This window comes from Triturus cristatus, chromosome 4_1 (assembly GCF_964204655.1).
Source record: "Triturus cristatus chromosome 4_1, aTriCri1.1, whole genome shotgun sequence".
Taxonomy (NCBI): domain Eukaryota; kingdom Metazoa; phylum Chordata; class Amphibia; order Caudata; family Salamandridae; genus Triturus; species Triturus cristatus.
The window spans coordinates 1,156,672,938-1,156,691,260 of NC_140585.1; the positions used below are offsets into that span (position 1 = coordinate 1,156,672,938).

Below are 18,323 nucleotides of genomic sequence, written 5' to 3' on the forward strand. Positions count from 1 at the left end.
GGTATATCTACACACCGACCCCGTGGAGGAGGATTTCCTCCTCGATACATTCGACACCACACATAGGACCACCTCTATATTGCCTATGCTCAAAAGAGTTATAAAGCATGCACCAGAGGTCTTTAAGGACCCAGTCAGAGCCAGGGTCATTAACCCGCGCATCGAGAAGAAATATAAATCTGCCCCTACAGATCCCTCCTACATTAGAGGGCCTGCACCACTAGATTCTCTAGTAGTCTCCACCGCACGTAAAAGGGCCAACTCCCAGGCATCAGGCGAAGCACCACCACCTGACAAAGAGTCTAAACTCTTGGACGCATCTGGCAAGCGTACTGCATTCCAAGCTGCCAACATATGGCGTATCGCCAATACACAGGCGCTACTTGCCAGATATGACAGGGCCCATTATGACGAATTGGAAGCCATAATGAACCATCTCCCTGATAAATATAAAGCTAGGGCCAACAAACTCATTCAGGAGGGCAAAACCATTACTAATACCTCCATACGTTGTGCCTTAGATGCAGCAGACACAGCCTCTAGGGCTATCAATACTAGTGTCCTTCGCCGCCGCCATGCCTGGCTAAGGATATCCGGTTTTAAACCAGAGGTACAAGCCTCCATCCTTAACCATCCCTTTGACCAGGAACACCTGTTTGGCCCCAAAGTGGATGACGCCCTGGAGAAAATGAAAAAGGACACGGACACTGCAAAATCCATGGGAGCCTTACAATCTCACCCTCCCAGACGCTCCTTTCGCCGCACTTCCTTTCGGAGCACATCCAGAGGCTACTCCTCAGACTCCGCTTCCACTGCATACAAATCCCCTACTCAGTCCACGTTTACAAGGGGTTACCAAAGAGGTGGCTACAGGGGCAACAATAACAAAGGCAGAGGCAAAACAAATACCGCCCACTCTGCCACTGCGCCTCCCCAATGACTTCCCTCCACTTCCCCCAGACCATCACACTCCGGTCGGGGGCAGACTCCAACATTTCCTTCCAGTCTGGACTACCATCACCTCAGACAAATGGGTGACACAAATAATTCGGTCAGGCTACTGCCTAGAACTAACATCTACCCCCCAAACATTCCACCGAGACAACGCCCGATGTCACCAGAACATCTACGGCTACTCAAGCAGGAGGTATTCTCCCTCCTAGACAAGGAGGCAATAGAACATTTTCCAACCAACCAACAAAATATGGGGGTCTACGCCCTGTATTTTCTCATACCAAAAAGGGACGAAACTCTACGGCCCATCCTAGACCTTTGCCCCCTAAACACATACATACACTCAGACCACTTTCATATGGTAACGCTTCAGCAGGTACTTCCGCTACTTTCCCAAAACGACTTCCTCACCACTTTGGACCTAAAAGATGCTTACTTCCACATTCCAGTGCACAAGGCCCACAGAAAGTACCTCAGATTCGTAGTGGACGGCCACCACTACCAATTCAAAGTGCTCCCGTTCGGAGTCACAACCGCACCACGAGTATTCACCAAGTGCCTAGCAGTGGTGGCAGCACATCTGCGAAGACAACACATTCACGTCTTCCCTTACCTAGACGACTGGCTAATAAAAGCCAGTTCATACAATCAGTGTGTACAACACACACTCACCACCATCCAGCTACTTCATCAGCTGGGCTTCACGGTAAACCACGAAAAGTCGCATCTCCACCCATCCCACATAAAACAATATCTAGGTGCCACTATAGACACCTCAAAAGCGCTTGCCTACCCCAATCCTGCCAGGATTGCAAGCATCCAGGCTCTGCGCGCAAAATTTATAGCACAACACCTCCTTCCAGCTCGGGTGTTCATGCAACTAATAGGGATGATGGCCTCTTGCATCTTCATAGTACCTCACGCAATGCGTCCTCTCCAAGAGTGCTTGGCGCACCAATGGAACCAGGCCCAGGGTCAATTAACAGATCTGGTGTTGGTAGACGGTCGTACCCATCGCTCTCTGCAGTGGTGGACTACCACAAACCTTTCCAAAGGTAGACCGTTCCTGGACCCGGTTCCACAGGTAGTACTAACAACAGACTCATCGCTCTCCGGCTGGGGAGCTCATCTATTACATCTCACCGTGCAAGGCAAGTGGTCACCTCAACAGAAGCTACTCCATATCAATCATCTGGAGTTACTAGCGATCTTCCTAGCCCTAAAATTCTTTCAGACGCAAATTTTGGGCAAAGCAGTCCTGATCCGCACATACAAGATGACAGCCATGTATTATATTCAAAAACAAGGCGGGACACACTCTCCACAGCTCTCTCAATTAGCACAGAGCATATGGAGATGGGCCATACCCCGGAAAATCTTTCTCCTAGCCCAGCATGTCCCAGGAGTACAAACCACTATAGCAGATCTACTCAGCAGACAAACACAACAACTTCACGAGTGGGAACTTCACCCGCAAGTTCTTCACCCATACTTTCAAATGTGGGGGCATCCACAGATAGACCTCTTCGCCACCCACGAAAACAAAAAATGCCCAAGCTTCGCCGCCAGATACCCACACCCATTGTCCAAGGGCAATGCGATATGGATGAACTGGTCAGGCAGATTTGCGTACGCTTTTCCGCCTCTCCCAATAATTCCATTAGTAGTGCGCAAACTACAACAGCACTCCCTCGCACTAATATTAGTAGCGCCAACTTGGGCCAGACAACCGTGGTACACCACACTACTGGAACTATCGGTAGTACCACATCAAAAATTACACCTCTCTCCACACCTCTTAACCCAGAACCATGGAGAGATCAGACACCCGGACCCAGCTCAGCTCAACCTTGCGATCTGGCTCCTGAAATCCTAGAATTCGGATACCTAAATCTCCCTCCTGACTGTATGAACGTCATCAAAGAAGCTAGGCGCCCTACCACTAGAGCGTGCTACGCCGCCAAGTGGAAACCTTTTGTTATCTATTGTCATAACGCCATCAATCCACTAGATGTGTCCATTCAACACATCATAGGCTACTTTACCTACAAAAGTGCAATCTAGCCTGTACCTCCATTCGACTACACCTCGCAGCCATAGCAGCTTACCTACAAAACAGTCAACATCTCTCACTCTTTCGAGTACCTACCATTAAACCCTTCATGGAAGGCCTTAAAAGAATAATTCCCCCCAGTGTGCCACCCTTACCTGTGTGGAACTTAAATATTGTTCTCACCAGACTAATGGGACCTCCTTTTGAACCCCTACACAAATGTGAACTTCAATTCCTAACATGGAAAACCGCTTTTCTTGTAGCCATCACTTCCCTCAGAAGGGTCAGTGAGATACAAGCATTTACTATTCAAGAACCTTTTCTACAAATGCACCTTAATAATGTGGTTCTCCGTACGAACCCAAAATTCCTCCCCAAAGTAATTTCTCCTTTTCACCTAAACCAATCTGTAGAACTACCAGTATTCTTCTCGCAACCACAAACTGTTGCAGAAAGAGCTCTTCACACACTAGATGTAAAACGAGCCTTATTCCACTACATCGAGAGAACACAACCCTTCCGTAAGACTAAACAACTGTTTGTCTCTTTCTCTCCACCACACAAAGGCAACCCCATCTCCAAATCAGGGATAGCTAGGTGGATTGTCAAATGTATTCAAATTTGCTACCTGAAAGCAAAACGAACGCTATCTGTTCCCCCTAAAGCCCACACTACACGTAAAATAGGGGCTTCAATGGCTTTTCTAGGGAACATCCCATTAGATATCTGCAAAGCAGCTACATGGTCAACACCGCACACTTTCACCAAACACTATTGTGTAGATGTGCAAACTAAGCAACAAGCTAGTGTGGGCCAGGCTGTACTCAAAACATTATTTCAAACCACTGCAACAGATGCGGGTGGTCGCCACTAACGGTGGGTACTGCTATATAATCTATGCACAAGTGTATAATCTGCAGCTCATATGCCTCGAACGGGATATGATACTTACCAGTATGCATCTGTTCTTGGCATGTAGAGCTGCAGATCTACACACGCCCTCCCGCCTCCCCAGCTACCTGCATCTGTTCCAGCTTATCTTATTTAGATAACACACACATGGGCATCTTCACTGTTATTACTACGCTCCATCTTTCCCTGCTGGCGAAAAACAATCTGAGGATGGAGCCGAAGCCCATGCACAATACGATCCAAGGGAGGAGTCACCGAACTCGTGACTTCCAAAGACTTTCCAAGAGGAAAAACAAACTGCAAACATCCGGGCCCAACACCAGATGGCGATCTATGCACAAGTGTGTAGATCTGCAGCTCTACATGCCAAGAACAGATGCATACTGGTAAGTAGCATATTCCTTTTCCTACCTTGTTTTGATGAAACATGTGGGGGGTGCCCAGAGGTCTAACCCTAACATCATCCTATGTAGAGATAATCTGAAATTAGGTAAGTGGTGCAAACTTCTATTACTACCCAGTGACATGTTCTTGTATCTCTCTTAGGCATGGGATTTGGAGACCGCACCAGCACTTTCTGTGGTACCCCAGAATTTCTTGCTCCAGAGGTGCTAACGGATACATCTTACACACGAGCAGTAGACTGGTGGGGCTTTGGTGTCCTGGTGTATGAGATGATGGTGGGAGAGGTAAGCTTTCAAACAGCTGGATACAAAAAGCTGGTCTAAGACTCAGGATATTTTTCAGGGCTGTGGTGGTTTTGTCTTCATAGGCCAGTCAGTAGCCAGGCGATCATTTGCTATCCTCACTGGAGGGTAACTGTTCCTGAAAGGAAGAGAAAGCAGGCCTATTCGGTTGCTAGAGAGACTAGTGAAAGTGACTCTCTCAGAGAAACTGTTGGATGGGTAATTCTCAGGAGGGGGAATTCCTCCTTTTAGAAGAAGTGCCCTCACACACCCAAGCGGGTGTCATGCTTCATAATGGGGCGTTGCTCCTCGTGGGGGTGGTCCTGCAGTCCCCCACGGACCCCGCAAGAGGGCTCTTTGTTGGAGATCTTTTTTGGAGAAACGCCGCAGGGTTGACTGTGGGTGTGTGGGGAGTGACGTAGGTGACTTGAAACAAACGCACTGGTACCCTAAGAAACTTTATTCAGGGGTCCGTGTGGTATGGTTAAAAAGATAGGCGACAGGAGAAGGCCTCTTGATCAAGTAATCAGAGGGGTGAGTATTTTCCTTCTGCTTAGTTTAAGTGGTAATGGTAGCGAAAGGTAAATAAATGTACCTTCTGATAGCACTGTCACATGTTCAATCTTAAATAAAAATATACACTTCTTATTCCTTGCAGTTTAGGGTAATAGTCTGCCAAACAATTAGTCTCATTTGAGACCTGTACAAACTTGAGTTAATTGAATGTTTTCTCCAAATGTTCCAGTGGACTTATAATTCTAATACTTCCTATCTAATCCCTGAGCACTTTGGGTTTGTAACAAAGTTATTATAGGGAATTTTGGTGGTGAGGAGCTTAAGGCCCTGACATCATTCAGTTGATCGGAACCCAGCCACATGGCAATTGCATTTATATCCTTCCTTCCATCCTTTTGTAAAGCGCTCCGTTATCCTTCGGGATCTTGTTAACGCTATATAAAATGTTATAAATAAAATAAAAAAATAATTATACTTTCCCTTTTCTGTCATAAGAGGATCGCAGGGTTTGCCCATTTCTCATGGTTTGCCCACTTGTTTTGAGCTGTACATGAGGACCATGTTTAGTGAATTTCAGCATCTGAACTTTTTGCTTATGTGTACTTATAGGATGGCAGAGGCCATGGGTAGTAGTATCCTGCTTCTACATGATAGTAGTGGGTATCACAGTACCACCTATGCATCGGATACATTATTTGTTCATTTAGAAGTTTGAGGCATGTGTGGCTGTAGATACACATGCTGTGCATAATCCTGCCATCTAGTGTTGGGGCCGGATGTGTGCAAGTTGTTTTTCTTTGAAGAATGTTTTTGAGTCACCACCCGTTTGCAATTGTTAGATTGTTTTCTTTCCGTTGTCCGGTTCAGTCGTGTGCTCCAGGTGACACTGTTGTGGAGTTCTTTTTTCGATCACACGGGTTCCTTCCTTCCCTCCATCTGTATTGTATTTAGGTCACGTCTCCCTTTCTGTCTGTCTCGGATTGGCGTTTAGTTACTTAGATCAATTTGGGTCCGGGTCAAACGCGGCCCCTCACAGGCCTAGTCATTCGGGGCCTACTCATGACTGTTGGTCGCATCTTCCCACATGCCCCAACGGTGATGAAACGGACGCCATTCCAATATTGTCCTCACTGCCATGCAAAATGACCTTGGACGTACCTCCATCAAGTCTGCAATTTGTGCCTGTCGCCCGAGCACAATGAGACTGCCAGCGACGTCTGCCGCTCCTTCAGTTCCAAAAAGTCTCTTAATGACCTGCAGGCACGTTGACTTGAGATGTCGCGCAGGTGCGGCGGCGACGACACCCCAGAATGGTTTGGTCCAGAGGACATTGTGCGGGAACATCAGCCACATCCGTCGGGGTGAGTGTCTGAAAAGTGTTGGCACTTCGTCCATCATCTCCTTGTGTTTGCTTTGTTCGCCCTAAGTTGGCAGGGTATGCCCAGACGAGGTCCCTTGCTCACTTGGCCACTGGATTCAAGCTAGCCTGGCTGATGAGGGGGGTTACCCCGAAACCGGTCCCAGGATGCTTGCTTCCAGTTCAGGGAACACCTGGCTTGGCAGTTCGGGCCGGACTGTTCCCATGAGGCACAGGGTCAAGACTGATTTGCATACAACTGGGTCTGAACTGAGATGGCGAAGTGAGCTAAAGAACAATGATGGATTCAACCCAGGTCTGTGACTGTTGGTGAGTGTCTGAAAAGTTTCAGCGCTCCGTCCATCATCTCTTTGAGTTTGCTTCGTTCGTTCTAAGTTGGCAGGGCATGCCCAGATGTGGGTCCCATGCTCACTTTGCCATTGGATTCAAGCAAGCAGGGCCACCCGCCAGCAATGCCACAAACACACACAGGTCACAATAAACCTTCTTCACAAGTTATGATATATCCGTCAAGGCCACAAAATCCAACCTTACCTGGGGGCCATTCTCAACTCGGAGGTAGGCATGGCCGATCCGAACGCTGACAGGATCCACCCCTTCCAGGCAGATTAACAGGTCACCGTCAGAACAGTCATGTGACTCCTAGGCATGATGGCCTCCTGCATTGCTATAGTTCCCCATGCCCGGTTACACATGCTTCCATTTCAGGAATGCCTAGCACAAGTATGGTCTCGGGTGGGGGGAGGGGGGGCATCGACAAGATCTAGTGTTGATCAGCTACCACAATTGTCATTCTCTGCAGTGGTGGAATACCAACAACCTGTTGCTGGGGGTGGGGGGCGCATTTTCTCGACGCAGTTCCGCAGAGGACTACTACAATGGATGCCTCCCTTACGGGATGTGGAGCGCTCTTATGGGACCTGACTGTCCAAGGCCAATGGGAGCCCAGACACCAGGGCCTCCAAATCAACTACCTGGAACTCCTAGCCATCCAACTAACATTAAAGGCTTTCCTACCTCACCTAATAGGCAAGGTTGTTCTTGTCCAGATGGACAATATGACAGCCATGTATTAACGTCAGAAACAGGGACACACACGCTTGCCACAACTCTCACAGCTCTCCAAGAACATTTGGCAGGGGTCTCTCCACCACAAAATCCATTTGGCAGTGGAGTATCTTCCAGGGATGGACCACATCTTGTCCGACTTTCTCAGTAGGATGTGGCAATAAGTCCTCTAGTGGGAACTCCACCTGTAAGTCCTCCTCCGCTACTTCCAGAGATGGGACTTCCTAGAAATAGACCTGTTCGCAGCAGCAGAAAACGCCAAATGCCCAAATTTCGCCTCCAGGTTCCCACACCTGCATTCCAGCGGTAATGCACTATGGATGAACTAATCAGGAAAATTTCCCTACGCTTTTCCGCCTCTTCCTCTCCTTCTATTTGTTCAGAGGCTTTGGCAGCCGTCCCTTACTCTCATCCTGGTGGCTTCCACATGGGCTCGCCAGCCCTGGTTTACCACTCGCCTTGAACTCTCTCTGATTTCATGCAAAAGGCTCCTCAGCATGCCAGACCTTCTCACACACAACCATCGAGAAATCAGGAACCCACGCACCAGGTCTCTCAGTCTTGCAATATGGCACCTAAGGATATGGAATTTGGGTGCCTTAATCTTCCACCTGAATGCATGAGTATTTTTAAAGAAGCTTGCAGACCTACTACCCGGGCCTGTTGTGTGGCCAAGTGGAAGAGATTTGTGTACTACTACCATTCAAAAGATCTTGATCCTTTTAAAGCCCCAGTGCAGGACATTGTCTGCTACTAACTCCACTTGCAGGTTTCTGGTCTAGCCTTCACCTCCATAAGACTACACCTGACTGCCATGGCAGCCTACCTTTAGAATAGATAACACATCTCTCTTTAAGATTCCAGTCATTAAAGCTTTCATGGAGGGTCTCAAGTGTCATTCCTCCTCGGGTCCCACCGGCCCAGGCATGGAATCTCAACATTGTAGTCAAAAGGCTCATGAGCCCCTCCACTCCTGCCCCCTTCAGTTCCTCTCTTGGAAGGTGACATTTCTGCTTGCTATCACTTCACTCAGATATTTTCAATGAGCTACAGGCATTAACCCTGGAAGAACTCTTCTTCCAAGTTCATATGGATAGGGTTGTCCTTTACACCACCCCAAGTTCCTCCCTGATGTGGTCTCTCACTTCCATCTTAACAAATCCATTGAACTTCCTGTCTTTTTCCCACAACCTGATTCAGTTGCAGAACGGGCTCTCTATACTTAGAATGTAACACGAGCCCTCATGTACTATGTTGACAGAACCAAACCATTTAGGAAGACACAAAAACTCCTTGTTCTGTTTTCCAAACACCAGAAAGGGAAGGCTGTATCCAAGTGAGGCAATGCCACATGGATTGTTAGATGCAGCCAGAGATGCTAGTCTAAAGCTAAAAGCCAACTTCTAGAGAAAGGAGCCTCTATGGCCTTCCTGGGGAACATCAATTTCAGTTAGAATGCCCTCTGCAGAGGGAGGAGGACATACAGGCATGAAGAGGAAGTCTGACCCATCTTGTGGCACTAAACGTTCTTCTAGATCCGGGTCGAGACTTAGTCTGACTCACTTCTATTCCTGTCAATAGAGACAAAGCCAATGATCTCTGTATGAGCACAGCCATCACCGGGCCACTGTTTACAGACACCCAGTAGCATAAACGTAACCTGGCCACTTGTCATGCTGTTTGCTCTAGATGTTGTTGTTCAATCTTTGCTGCACTAACTGCTGAGAATATGAGGCAGTCATAGAGCTTGCACAAGTCTATATTCCCCAGAGATTAGAGCTGCCTTAGAAACCCGTTTAAATCCAGCTCAAAATCCATTGAGTCTGAAATTATGTCCCTAGTAATTTACATTCTAGCCTCGTAAAATCAATGTTTAAGGCAAAATGTACACTTCCTATTTCAAAAATAGTCTCAGAGCAATGTCAAGACACAATGTAAAAATGCATTTCAATATGTTTCGTTTTACAGCACTGTCACTGACCACATATGCTTTAAAGGTTAGCCAGTAGCGGCTGCTACGGAGCAGTGGTAATGGGGCGGGGGAGGAGAGGTTTAAAAACAAAAAGGGAGAAAAAAATTACTTGCATGGCGTCCGCTCCTTCTCCCCTGTCCTCGTCTTCCATCGATGCAGGAACAGGAAGCACCCAGGCATCCAGACACCCCTAGCCAATTGTCATGATTGGTCTGAGCCGTGTGGTTCGGCACTCAAATGGGCACTGGAAGCCTGCGCATATTCTTCACCCAAGCTGTGCAACACAGCCCGGTGGAGAACATGCGAAGTGCGCATGGCGGTTTGACTGGCACAAGGCGGCCGGCCAAACCATCATACATGCTAAGAGACTGCCCACCACTCCTCCCCCTGCTCTGTGGGCAGACCAGCCTGTCCTGCCCCTTCTGAAAAGTACTGAAAAATAAAATGATAATAACATGCTGCTGTTATCATTTTATTTTTTCTCTAGGGTTACACTTCTCCACCTTGGCGGAGGAGCGTCCCCTGGGTTTACCCCTCATTTTCGCTAAAACTCCATCTGCGAGACCCTAGAAACCCCCTGTAAAGTTCTTTTTAAATATCATTATGTTTGACCAAAGGTTACTGTTCCTGTGTTCTTTAAATTGTATGCTTTGTCACATACATGCTAATGTGAACAAACACTGCAAAATTCCATCAAGCTTCCACCAGCATTCAGATCCACTTTTCTTTAAAGAAAAATGGTACTACTAATGGAAAGCACCCCAAAAATACATCTGCTTTAAAATATTAGTAAGATGTGTAACTTTATCCCTTATTACTGATGGGAGGGGGGGGGGGGGGGAATCACAACCCTGAAATTCTCTAATGTTGTAATTACTTGGGCCATACACCTCAAAACATATTTTCCCATTACAGCTTAATTCTGCACACTGCTGAGCAAAACACACTCGTAAACATTCAGTTGCTACACTAAAAGAGAAAAATAATTAGGAGGAACTTTGGTTAACAGTACTGAGAAGTTATGATGAGTAGCAGAGTCCTGTTGATAGTGGACAGTAGTCCTTCAGGATGTAGCCTGCATTTTCAGGGATAGGTGATTCTTTTTAGCTTTGAAAAAACACGATTGAAAAGTGGGTCATGTCTGGTACTTGCAAGGTTGTTGTTTCAGATCTTTGGAGCAAAAGCTAAAAAGAGATTTTGTTCCAAATTGTTTCCAGTATAAGATTGCTGGTACCATAGAGGTGTTTCTATCGACCCTGCGGCCACAAAATTAGCCAATCTGACACTTATCCTAGCAAAGCAAACAGTCTCTTCCCAGCGGAAGTCAAAAGCCACACATTCATTGACCATATGGTCCACTGCCCTCCTTAAGTGGGCAGTGCAAAAAGTTCTGCACTGTCCAGAAGGCTCCAGAAGAGCCCCCTTGCAGCGGCTTAGGACATACTCTGAGTGCCGAACAGCTACAATGGTCAATAGTGTCCCCCCTTGAGACCACAGCAACAGCATTCACCCCAAATAGACTACATCCTCCATCCACAGGTATACCCCAAAATTGTGGACCTTTACACCCTGGCTTGACATCTCAACACTGTCTGCACTAACAGTTCTCTTCACCACGAGAAGTTAGACCCAACGCTTCAATTATTCTTCCAGGCTTCCCTCTGGCTCGGACTATGCTCCCTGCTTCTTCCTTCCCCCATTCCCAGTCCATTAATCATGTTGAACACACCTGGTGCATCAACATTGTTCCCTCTTCAATCTAGTCTGTCATGGATACTTGAGACTGGATACTGGAATTACTCACTTTCACACGACCAAAAAAGCAGCAACTCTGATTAATCCAACTGGACTTACTATCATGGGATAAAACATGTACCATTGCTGTGATAGTTATGTCTATCCTTGAATGTGTGCATTTCTACAACGAGTTGTAATGTTTCAAAAAGAAACAATGCAAGTAAAACTTAGTTTAAAAAATAAGTGTTTCCATCTTCATAATAATGTAACTGCTTTTCAGATAATTTGCCTATGTTCGTTTCAGAGCTTTGAATATAATGCAGGGAGATTTAAAAGTGCAGGGGATTGTAGTTGGAGCTACTTCCGTTCAATCAATATTAGCATGATGTTGCCACATTCCGAGGTGTCTCTTATCAGATTTGGGGTTGTAAAAAGGATAGCTTTCATTGTAGCTCTGGAATTAGCATGGGTGTGGGGAGGGGTGAAGCAGAGGGGGCAGTGGGAATGGTGAGCCCATATTCCATGATCAATATAACCATTGTCTATACAACCTAATTAAGATGTTTCTTTAGAGTGGGTCTCATAATTGATTTGATTAGTCTTCCCTGAGGTTGAGCAACTTCTGTCAGTGATTTTTTTTATGGGCATCTAGGTTTAGTTTATCTAACGTTAAGACAATTACCATTCTGAATTATCTTGAGGCAAAGATCTACTTATTTGATGTGAGGAAGCCATCTTTTTCCAGTGTTGTTTTTAGAGACGGAGGCGATTAACAAGAATGTGCTGTTTTTTTATTATTAGTTAAAACACTATTGATTTTAAATTTATTGGATCTGGTTTTGATTTTGACTGAGTTTTATGTTTTTTGTCTGGTCATCCGGCTTTGCAGTTTCAAAAGGCATTCTTTAAGTTGTTGATGGAGGTCTTGTTAGTAACCCTAATATAAACCTGTGCCATCAGCGTATTAGTGGCAATATAGGCCCAATGTCTGAGAACTTCACAAGAAGTTCAAACTGTAAGATAAATGTGTGTCAATATTAAATCATATGGGACACCCAAACTGTGTTTTTACTGGATGTGATTAAGAGTCATGTTTTGTGGGCAGTATTATCATTTTCTAGGTGATGGGTGAAGACAGGATTAGTATTCCATCTATATATAGGACAGCAGTTCATTTGGGTGTAGATGCGGTTCCTTGGTTGCATCAGATGGTACAGATCTTCAAGCAGCATCATGCTTTTCCATGTTATGGCTGAAGGTGCGAACTGTCGCTTGGCTTCCTAGTGCTTGTAGTACTTTTGCTCTGTATTTTATACTAGATGTGGACAATGCTTTGGTTGCATCAGACAAATATAAGTTTCTGGGAAGTACACATCCTTGTTTTAGGGTGAAAGGGGGTGAGGAAAGTAGCCCAAATTTTCATGAGGAAATGATTGGCTCATACAAAATTTAGGCTGTACCCGCTATTGCAGTGGGGTTGGCCATTAACTTTGCTGCATCAGATGTTTGTAGGCAGTAGCATAGTTTTCATGAGATGGCCATAAGTGTGGACAGTATCCGGCTTGACATTGAACCAGAGGAGTGGGGTAGAAAACCAGTGTATTGTGTGTGGGCAGAGCCTTGACAACCTCTAATGGCATTTGTTTACAAGCATTATTCTGGTTTTACCTGCAGTATCAACAGTGTTGTCCGTTTTCAAACTCCATTATTAAGCTGAGGGTGACAGAAGCACTCAGACACTTGATGACATATTAAAGGGTGCTGACCTGTGGCCTGAAGAGCAGATAGGTTTTATCCCTACTCTTCATTGTAATGGAGAAGGTATGTTCAATATATGTACTACCCATTGGGTGACAGAGAGTGCTGCCAATATGTCTGAAGAGGATATCCTTGACTTGCAGAGCAGTCAGATTTCCCATTGTCCATATAATGGTGACCTGTTTTCTGTCTCTATCTCCTATAGTCTCCCTTCCCCGGTGACGATGAGGAGGAGGTGTTTGATAGCATTGTGAATGATGAAGTCAGATACCCCCGGTTCCTCTCCACAGAGGCCATAGGTATTATGAGAAGGGTGAGTAGCAATAAACACTTTCTGCTTTTAATTGTTACTGATTAAGCTACAGAAACATTTTCTGAGCCCGATTAAAATGTACAGGATAAAAGTAGTGTTAAAAAAGTCTGTCTTATGTTTCAGCTCCTGAGGAGGAATCCAGAGCGACGTTTGGGATCCAGTGAACGTGACGCAGAAGATGTAAAGAAACAGCCATTTTTCCGGGTGAGTCTGCTAGGAGTGTCTATATTCTTCCACCTACCAAGATTCTTGGTGCTGGAGTTTTGCACTGCTGGAGAAAGATGAACATGAAACCATTAATTGAAAGTTAGCATTACTTTTAAAACGTATGCTAAAATGAAAGCTTATTTTAGTTTACGCCAGCATAGGATGTTACGCAGAGATACAGTCTTTTAATGTTTTCCTGAAGAAGGTAATAGCAGCACGGCTATATTTATTTAAGCCTTAGGATGACAGTTAAGGGAGCTGATTCAGTCATTTAACTTTAAGATACTCCAACACTGCAGTGACACCCAGCTCCTGTTGAATTTAAACCGCCAGGCCTCAGGTTGGATTGGACCGTTTAGGAGTGCCTCCAGCCTCCGTGATTGGTTAGACAGGAACTATCTGACCCGAAATGGTGATAAGTGCAAGATTATTATAAGAGGTGATTTTCCTGTCTGGCATAAAGGTCTCTCCCATAATGCTGTGGGATGCCTCCTGGTCCCAAAGCTAAATATATTTAGTTTGATCAAAAGCTGAACTTTGGCACCCTGTTTAGTTTGATCAAGATCTAAACTTTGATGCTCTGGTTCAGAAAATCTGATCCACTTACTTCATGCTGCCAAACTTTAAAAAAAAGATCATTCCATCCATCGTTCTGGAAAAGCAAGCCTTGTTGGGGCTGTGAATGTCCTCTGTTTACTTACGCCAATGCCATATTGTATACTCCTAAAGGCCAGAATTTGCAGAACAAGGCCGGATGCTTTCGCAGCTATAAATGCATCCACATTTGACTTAAAGTGCTCTCTTCTGTGCAGCTTGCATTCTAAAGAACAGGACATTTTTTATCTCTGATCGCACTGCAACGTTTCTCAAAATTTCCCACAATAACCCCCTATTGGGTTTTATTTGCTGAAACTCTTTCCATTCAAAAGAGCGTAAAGTTTGAAATACCAGCGGCTTCAACTTTGTCACATTTCTGACTACTCCCTACTCTGGAAAGTGTTGAAAATACACTTTTTGGCAGTCGTGGATAAGTGGTATCCCTTTTTGACACTTGTTTTATTTCTGTCTGTGATAATTCTGTTTTGTGTTTCATATGGGATGCCCTAGCACCTTCATTCTAATTTCATTCTATAATGAAATAACTAAATAAAATAACTAACTAAATAAAAGGACTGATGAAAGGAACTGTTAGGTCAATGGTGTTCTGACAGAGGGAGTTCATAGAAGAGACCTCTAAGATGGAGAGAAAAGGATGTTCGAGGCATGTGATCTGTAGATCACATGCTTTGCATAGACTGCCATCTAGTGTTGGGTCTGGATGTTTGCACTTTGTTTTTCTTCAAAGAAGTATTTTCCAATCACAGGGTAGGTGACTCCTCCCATGGGCATCAACTCCATTGTTAGATTGTTTTTTGCGCCATCGGGTTCGGATGTGAATTGCTGCGCTCCGGTTCGGCACCGTTCTTGGGTTCTTTTCGACACGCAATCCACTACCCTCAACAGTATTGTTTCTCGATCGAGTTTCCCATTCAAGCTCTGTCCCGGGTGTTGCGCTAAGTTTGCACGCACCGACTTGCATGAAGTGTGCAACCTCTGCCTATCCCCGGAACACGATGAAAAAGACTGCGACGCGTGCCGATCGTTTCGATCGATGTCACGAAATGCAACATGAGGGCATCTCCGCACCGTACATCTTCGGCGAAGATTCCGATAGAGAAGAACTACACGCTCAAGGGGCCGAAGAAGCAGAACATATCTCCATGTCCAAGGCTGATTACAACATGGAAGAAGTGGAGCAGGTTACACCAGGTCAGCGTACCCTGAGTTCAGAAACCCCCTTACCCCAGCAACACAGGACCAAAAAGGCTCCGGTCCTTCCTCTGCCTTCGGGCCAAGGTCGGCGCCGAGACAAAGTTTTGTGCATCCCACCCTCGGGCCCAGTGCCGAAACACAAGGAAAATCCTTCCAGCTTGGGCTCGAGTCTGCCCCATGCCAGTGCTGAGCCGAAACCTTTGGCATCGAAACCGAAGCATGTCTTGGTAAACATTCCACCGTTACAGAAGAGTAAATCTTCGGAGCCGGAGGGTTCGGAGCCGAAACCTTCAACGCCGAAAACGGCAACCAAAGACAAAAAGACTCCACCAAAAGAGCCTCGGTCCGACATTCCACCTTTGGATCGGAAACAGAAAGAACTGGTAATACATCCAGACACTGGACATATCCATGCCCAACTACCTGAGAAAAGGAAAATGGGCCTGCAGGAGGATTACCACATTCCTCTGAAGAGAAGAAATGTGGGTACTAACCCTTCGCCACCTTACATTCCACCTCCTTCGCCCACTTATCCAAATTTACTCATTGCACCCATAAATTCACCACCTCCACTATCCCCTGACCCATAGGATAAAGGGGTTGGGGTTGGGGATGGGGATGAGAGTAGGCCACAGGATACTGACCCATGGGAAGATTATGACACTGACCCAATTATGGATAATGACCCTGATATATATCCGTCCAGACCCTCACTACCCGACGACAACATAGGATACATTGAGCTACTTAACAAGGCTGCTATTATCATGGGGTGGAGCTGCATAAGGAGACTTTAGAAGAGGATTTCTTATTCGAAACCCTAAGTTCCTCTTCGAAAGCTACTTATACACTGGCAATGCTCAAAGGGCTGCTTAAGCATACAGATGAGAACTTTAAAGATCCTGTGAGGTCAAGAATCATTACACCCAGGGTGGAAAAGAATATATAAACCTGCACCTACTGACCCCACCTACATCAAGGATCAGCTGCCTTTAGACTCTCTTGTGGTTTCCAATGCTCGCAAGATAGCTGGCTCACAGACCACAGGTGAGGCCCCTCCTCCTGATAAGGAGTCGAAATTAATTGATGCCTCGGGCAAAAGGGTAGCGTTGCAAGCAGCCAATCATTGGCGCATTGCTATTGTTAGCTCGCTATGATAGGGCTCATTATGATGAGTTAGAAAAGCTAATGCAATTTCTGCCTGATGAGCATAAATCAAAGGCTAATGACCTTATTCAGGAGTGTAAATTAATCACAAATACCTCCATCAGGTGCGCCATAGACGCAGAAGACACAGCAGCCTGCGCAGTAAACACCAGCATACTGCTACACAGGCATGATTGGTTGAGAATTTCAGGATTCAAACCTGAGGTGCAAGCCTCTATTCTCAACCAACCATTTGACAAGGAACACCTCATTGGCCCAGCAGTTGACACTTCGCTGTAAAAAATAATTAAAGACACTGAGGTTGCCAAGTCTATGAGGGCTTTGCAGTTACCTTCAAATAGGGGATCGGTTTGTCGCTCCTTTTACAGTGGTGGCTCCAAGAATATATCCACAGAGAATTCCTCCTCCTCTTACAAGGGCAACAACCAATCGCCCTCATCAAGAGGCTATTTTAGAGGTGGGTTTAGAGGAACCAATGGGAAGAGGCAGAGGCAACTCAACATGCACTTCACCCGCGAACAACAATTAGTGACTTCCTTCCGCTGCCCACCGATCATTCCACTTCTGTTGGGGGACGTCTCTCCCAATTTCTACCTGTCTGGAATACAATCACCTCAGACAAATGGGTTCTACAAATTATCCAATATGGTTACTGCCTGGACACTCCCCCAAACATTCTTCCAAGATCACATGCAATGTCTCAAGAACATCTCACCATTCTCAAGCAAGAAGTTTTCTCTTTGTTGGAAAAAGGAGCTATAGAACCAGTTCCGTTACATTATCAATGGGCCGGTGTATACTCCCTGTACTTCTTATTTCCCAAAAAGGACGTCTCTCTCAGGCCTATACTAGACCTCCGAGAACTAAATCTATACATTCTGACGGGCCACTTTCATATGGTGACACCCCAACAAGTGCCCCCACTCCTTCAGCAAGGCGACTTTCTGTCCACTCTGGACTTAAAGGACGCCTATTTCCATATCCCAATACACCCCTGCTCACCGTAAATACCTCAGGTTCGTGGTAGCAGGCCAGCATTATCAACTCAAGGTGCTCCCATTCGGACTAACTACCGCACGCAGGGTTTTCACCAAATGCCTGGCAGTAGTCGCAGCTCATCTACGAAGACAACACATTGGTGTCTTCCCATACTTAGAAGACTGGCTCATAAAAGCCAGCTCGCAACAAAGCTGTCTACGTCACACTCACAAAACAGTGCAGTTGCTCCTATTCTCTTTTGTATAGTGCTATAGTTCTTTCACTGTTCCCTATTCTGAAGTGGTACAGTTCTCGCAAGTTTCCCTTTTCCACTCACTTAAATAAAAATGGAGGCAACATGTCTCCCTCTGCCTTGCATCCTGTCCAATAAGATTCAATCAGTATGTGGATTTGTAGCAAGCAGTTCTCAGTGAAAGCCTATATTTCATGGCTGGAAAGCATGCACCCAGTGAGTTCCTAGGTCTTCTGTCCTGGAATTCTTCCATGGTTGCTGAGAACCACTGCCTATCTATATCCAGAAAGGGGCAGAAGAATGGAGCCTGCATTTAGTTTTGGGAGTGATTGGTTAAGAAGGATTTGGTTAAAGGTTTGGTACCTGGAATGGTCACCACTGAGAGGATTGCTTCCCCGTGCTACCAATACAGACACACATTTATAAGTTCCTTTTTGAGGTTAAATACACAATTGCAAGACTAAGCGGTCCTGTGGTACACAATGACCTTTTCAAATCAGTCTAAAACGCACCACAGAATGGTGCTGTTGGCCCTGTATTCTGCTATGGTTAAATCAAA

The 18,323-nt window shown here is 45.7% G+C and overlaps 1 protein-coding gene across 3 annotated transcripts in view; it reads left to right on the forward strand.

Annotated features, from left to right (window-relative positions):
* LOC146856237 (serine/threonine-protein kinase N1-like) overlaps window positions 1–18,323 on the forward strand; it is a 443,024-nt gene that overhangs the window by 413,971 nt on the left and 10,730 nt on the right. For all 3 annotated transcript variants that reach the window (XM_085654308.1, XM_085654306.1, XM_085654307.1), the window contains exons 19-21: window positions 4,466–4,608; window positions 13,240–13,347; window positions 13,471–13,551. In XM_085654308.1, the coding sequence (XP_085510434.1) occupies window positions 4,466–4,608; window positions 13,240–13,347; window positions 13,471–13,551 (332 nt within the window). The remainder of the gene's footprint in view (window positions 1–4,465; window positions 4,609–13,239; window positions 13,348–13,470; window positions 13,552–18,323) is intronic.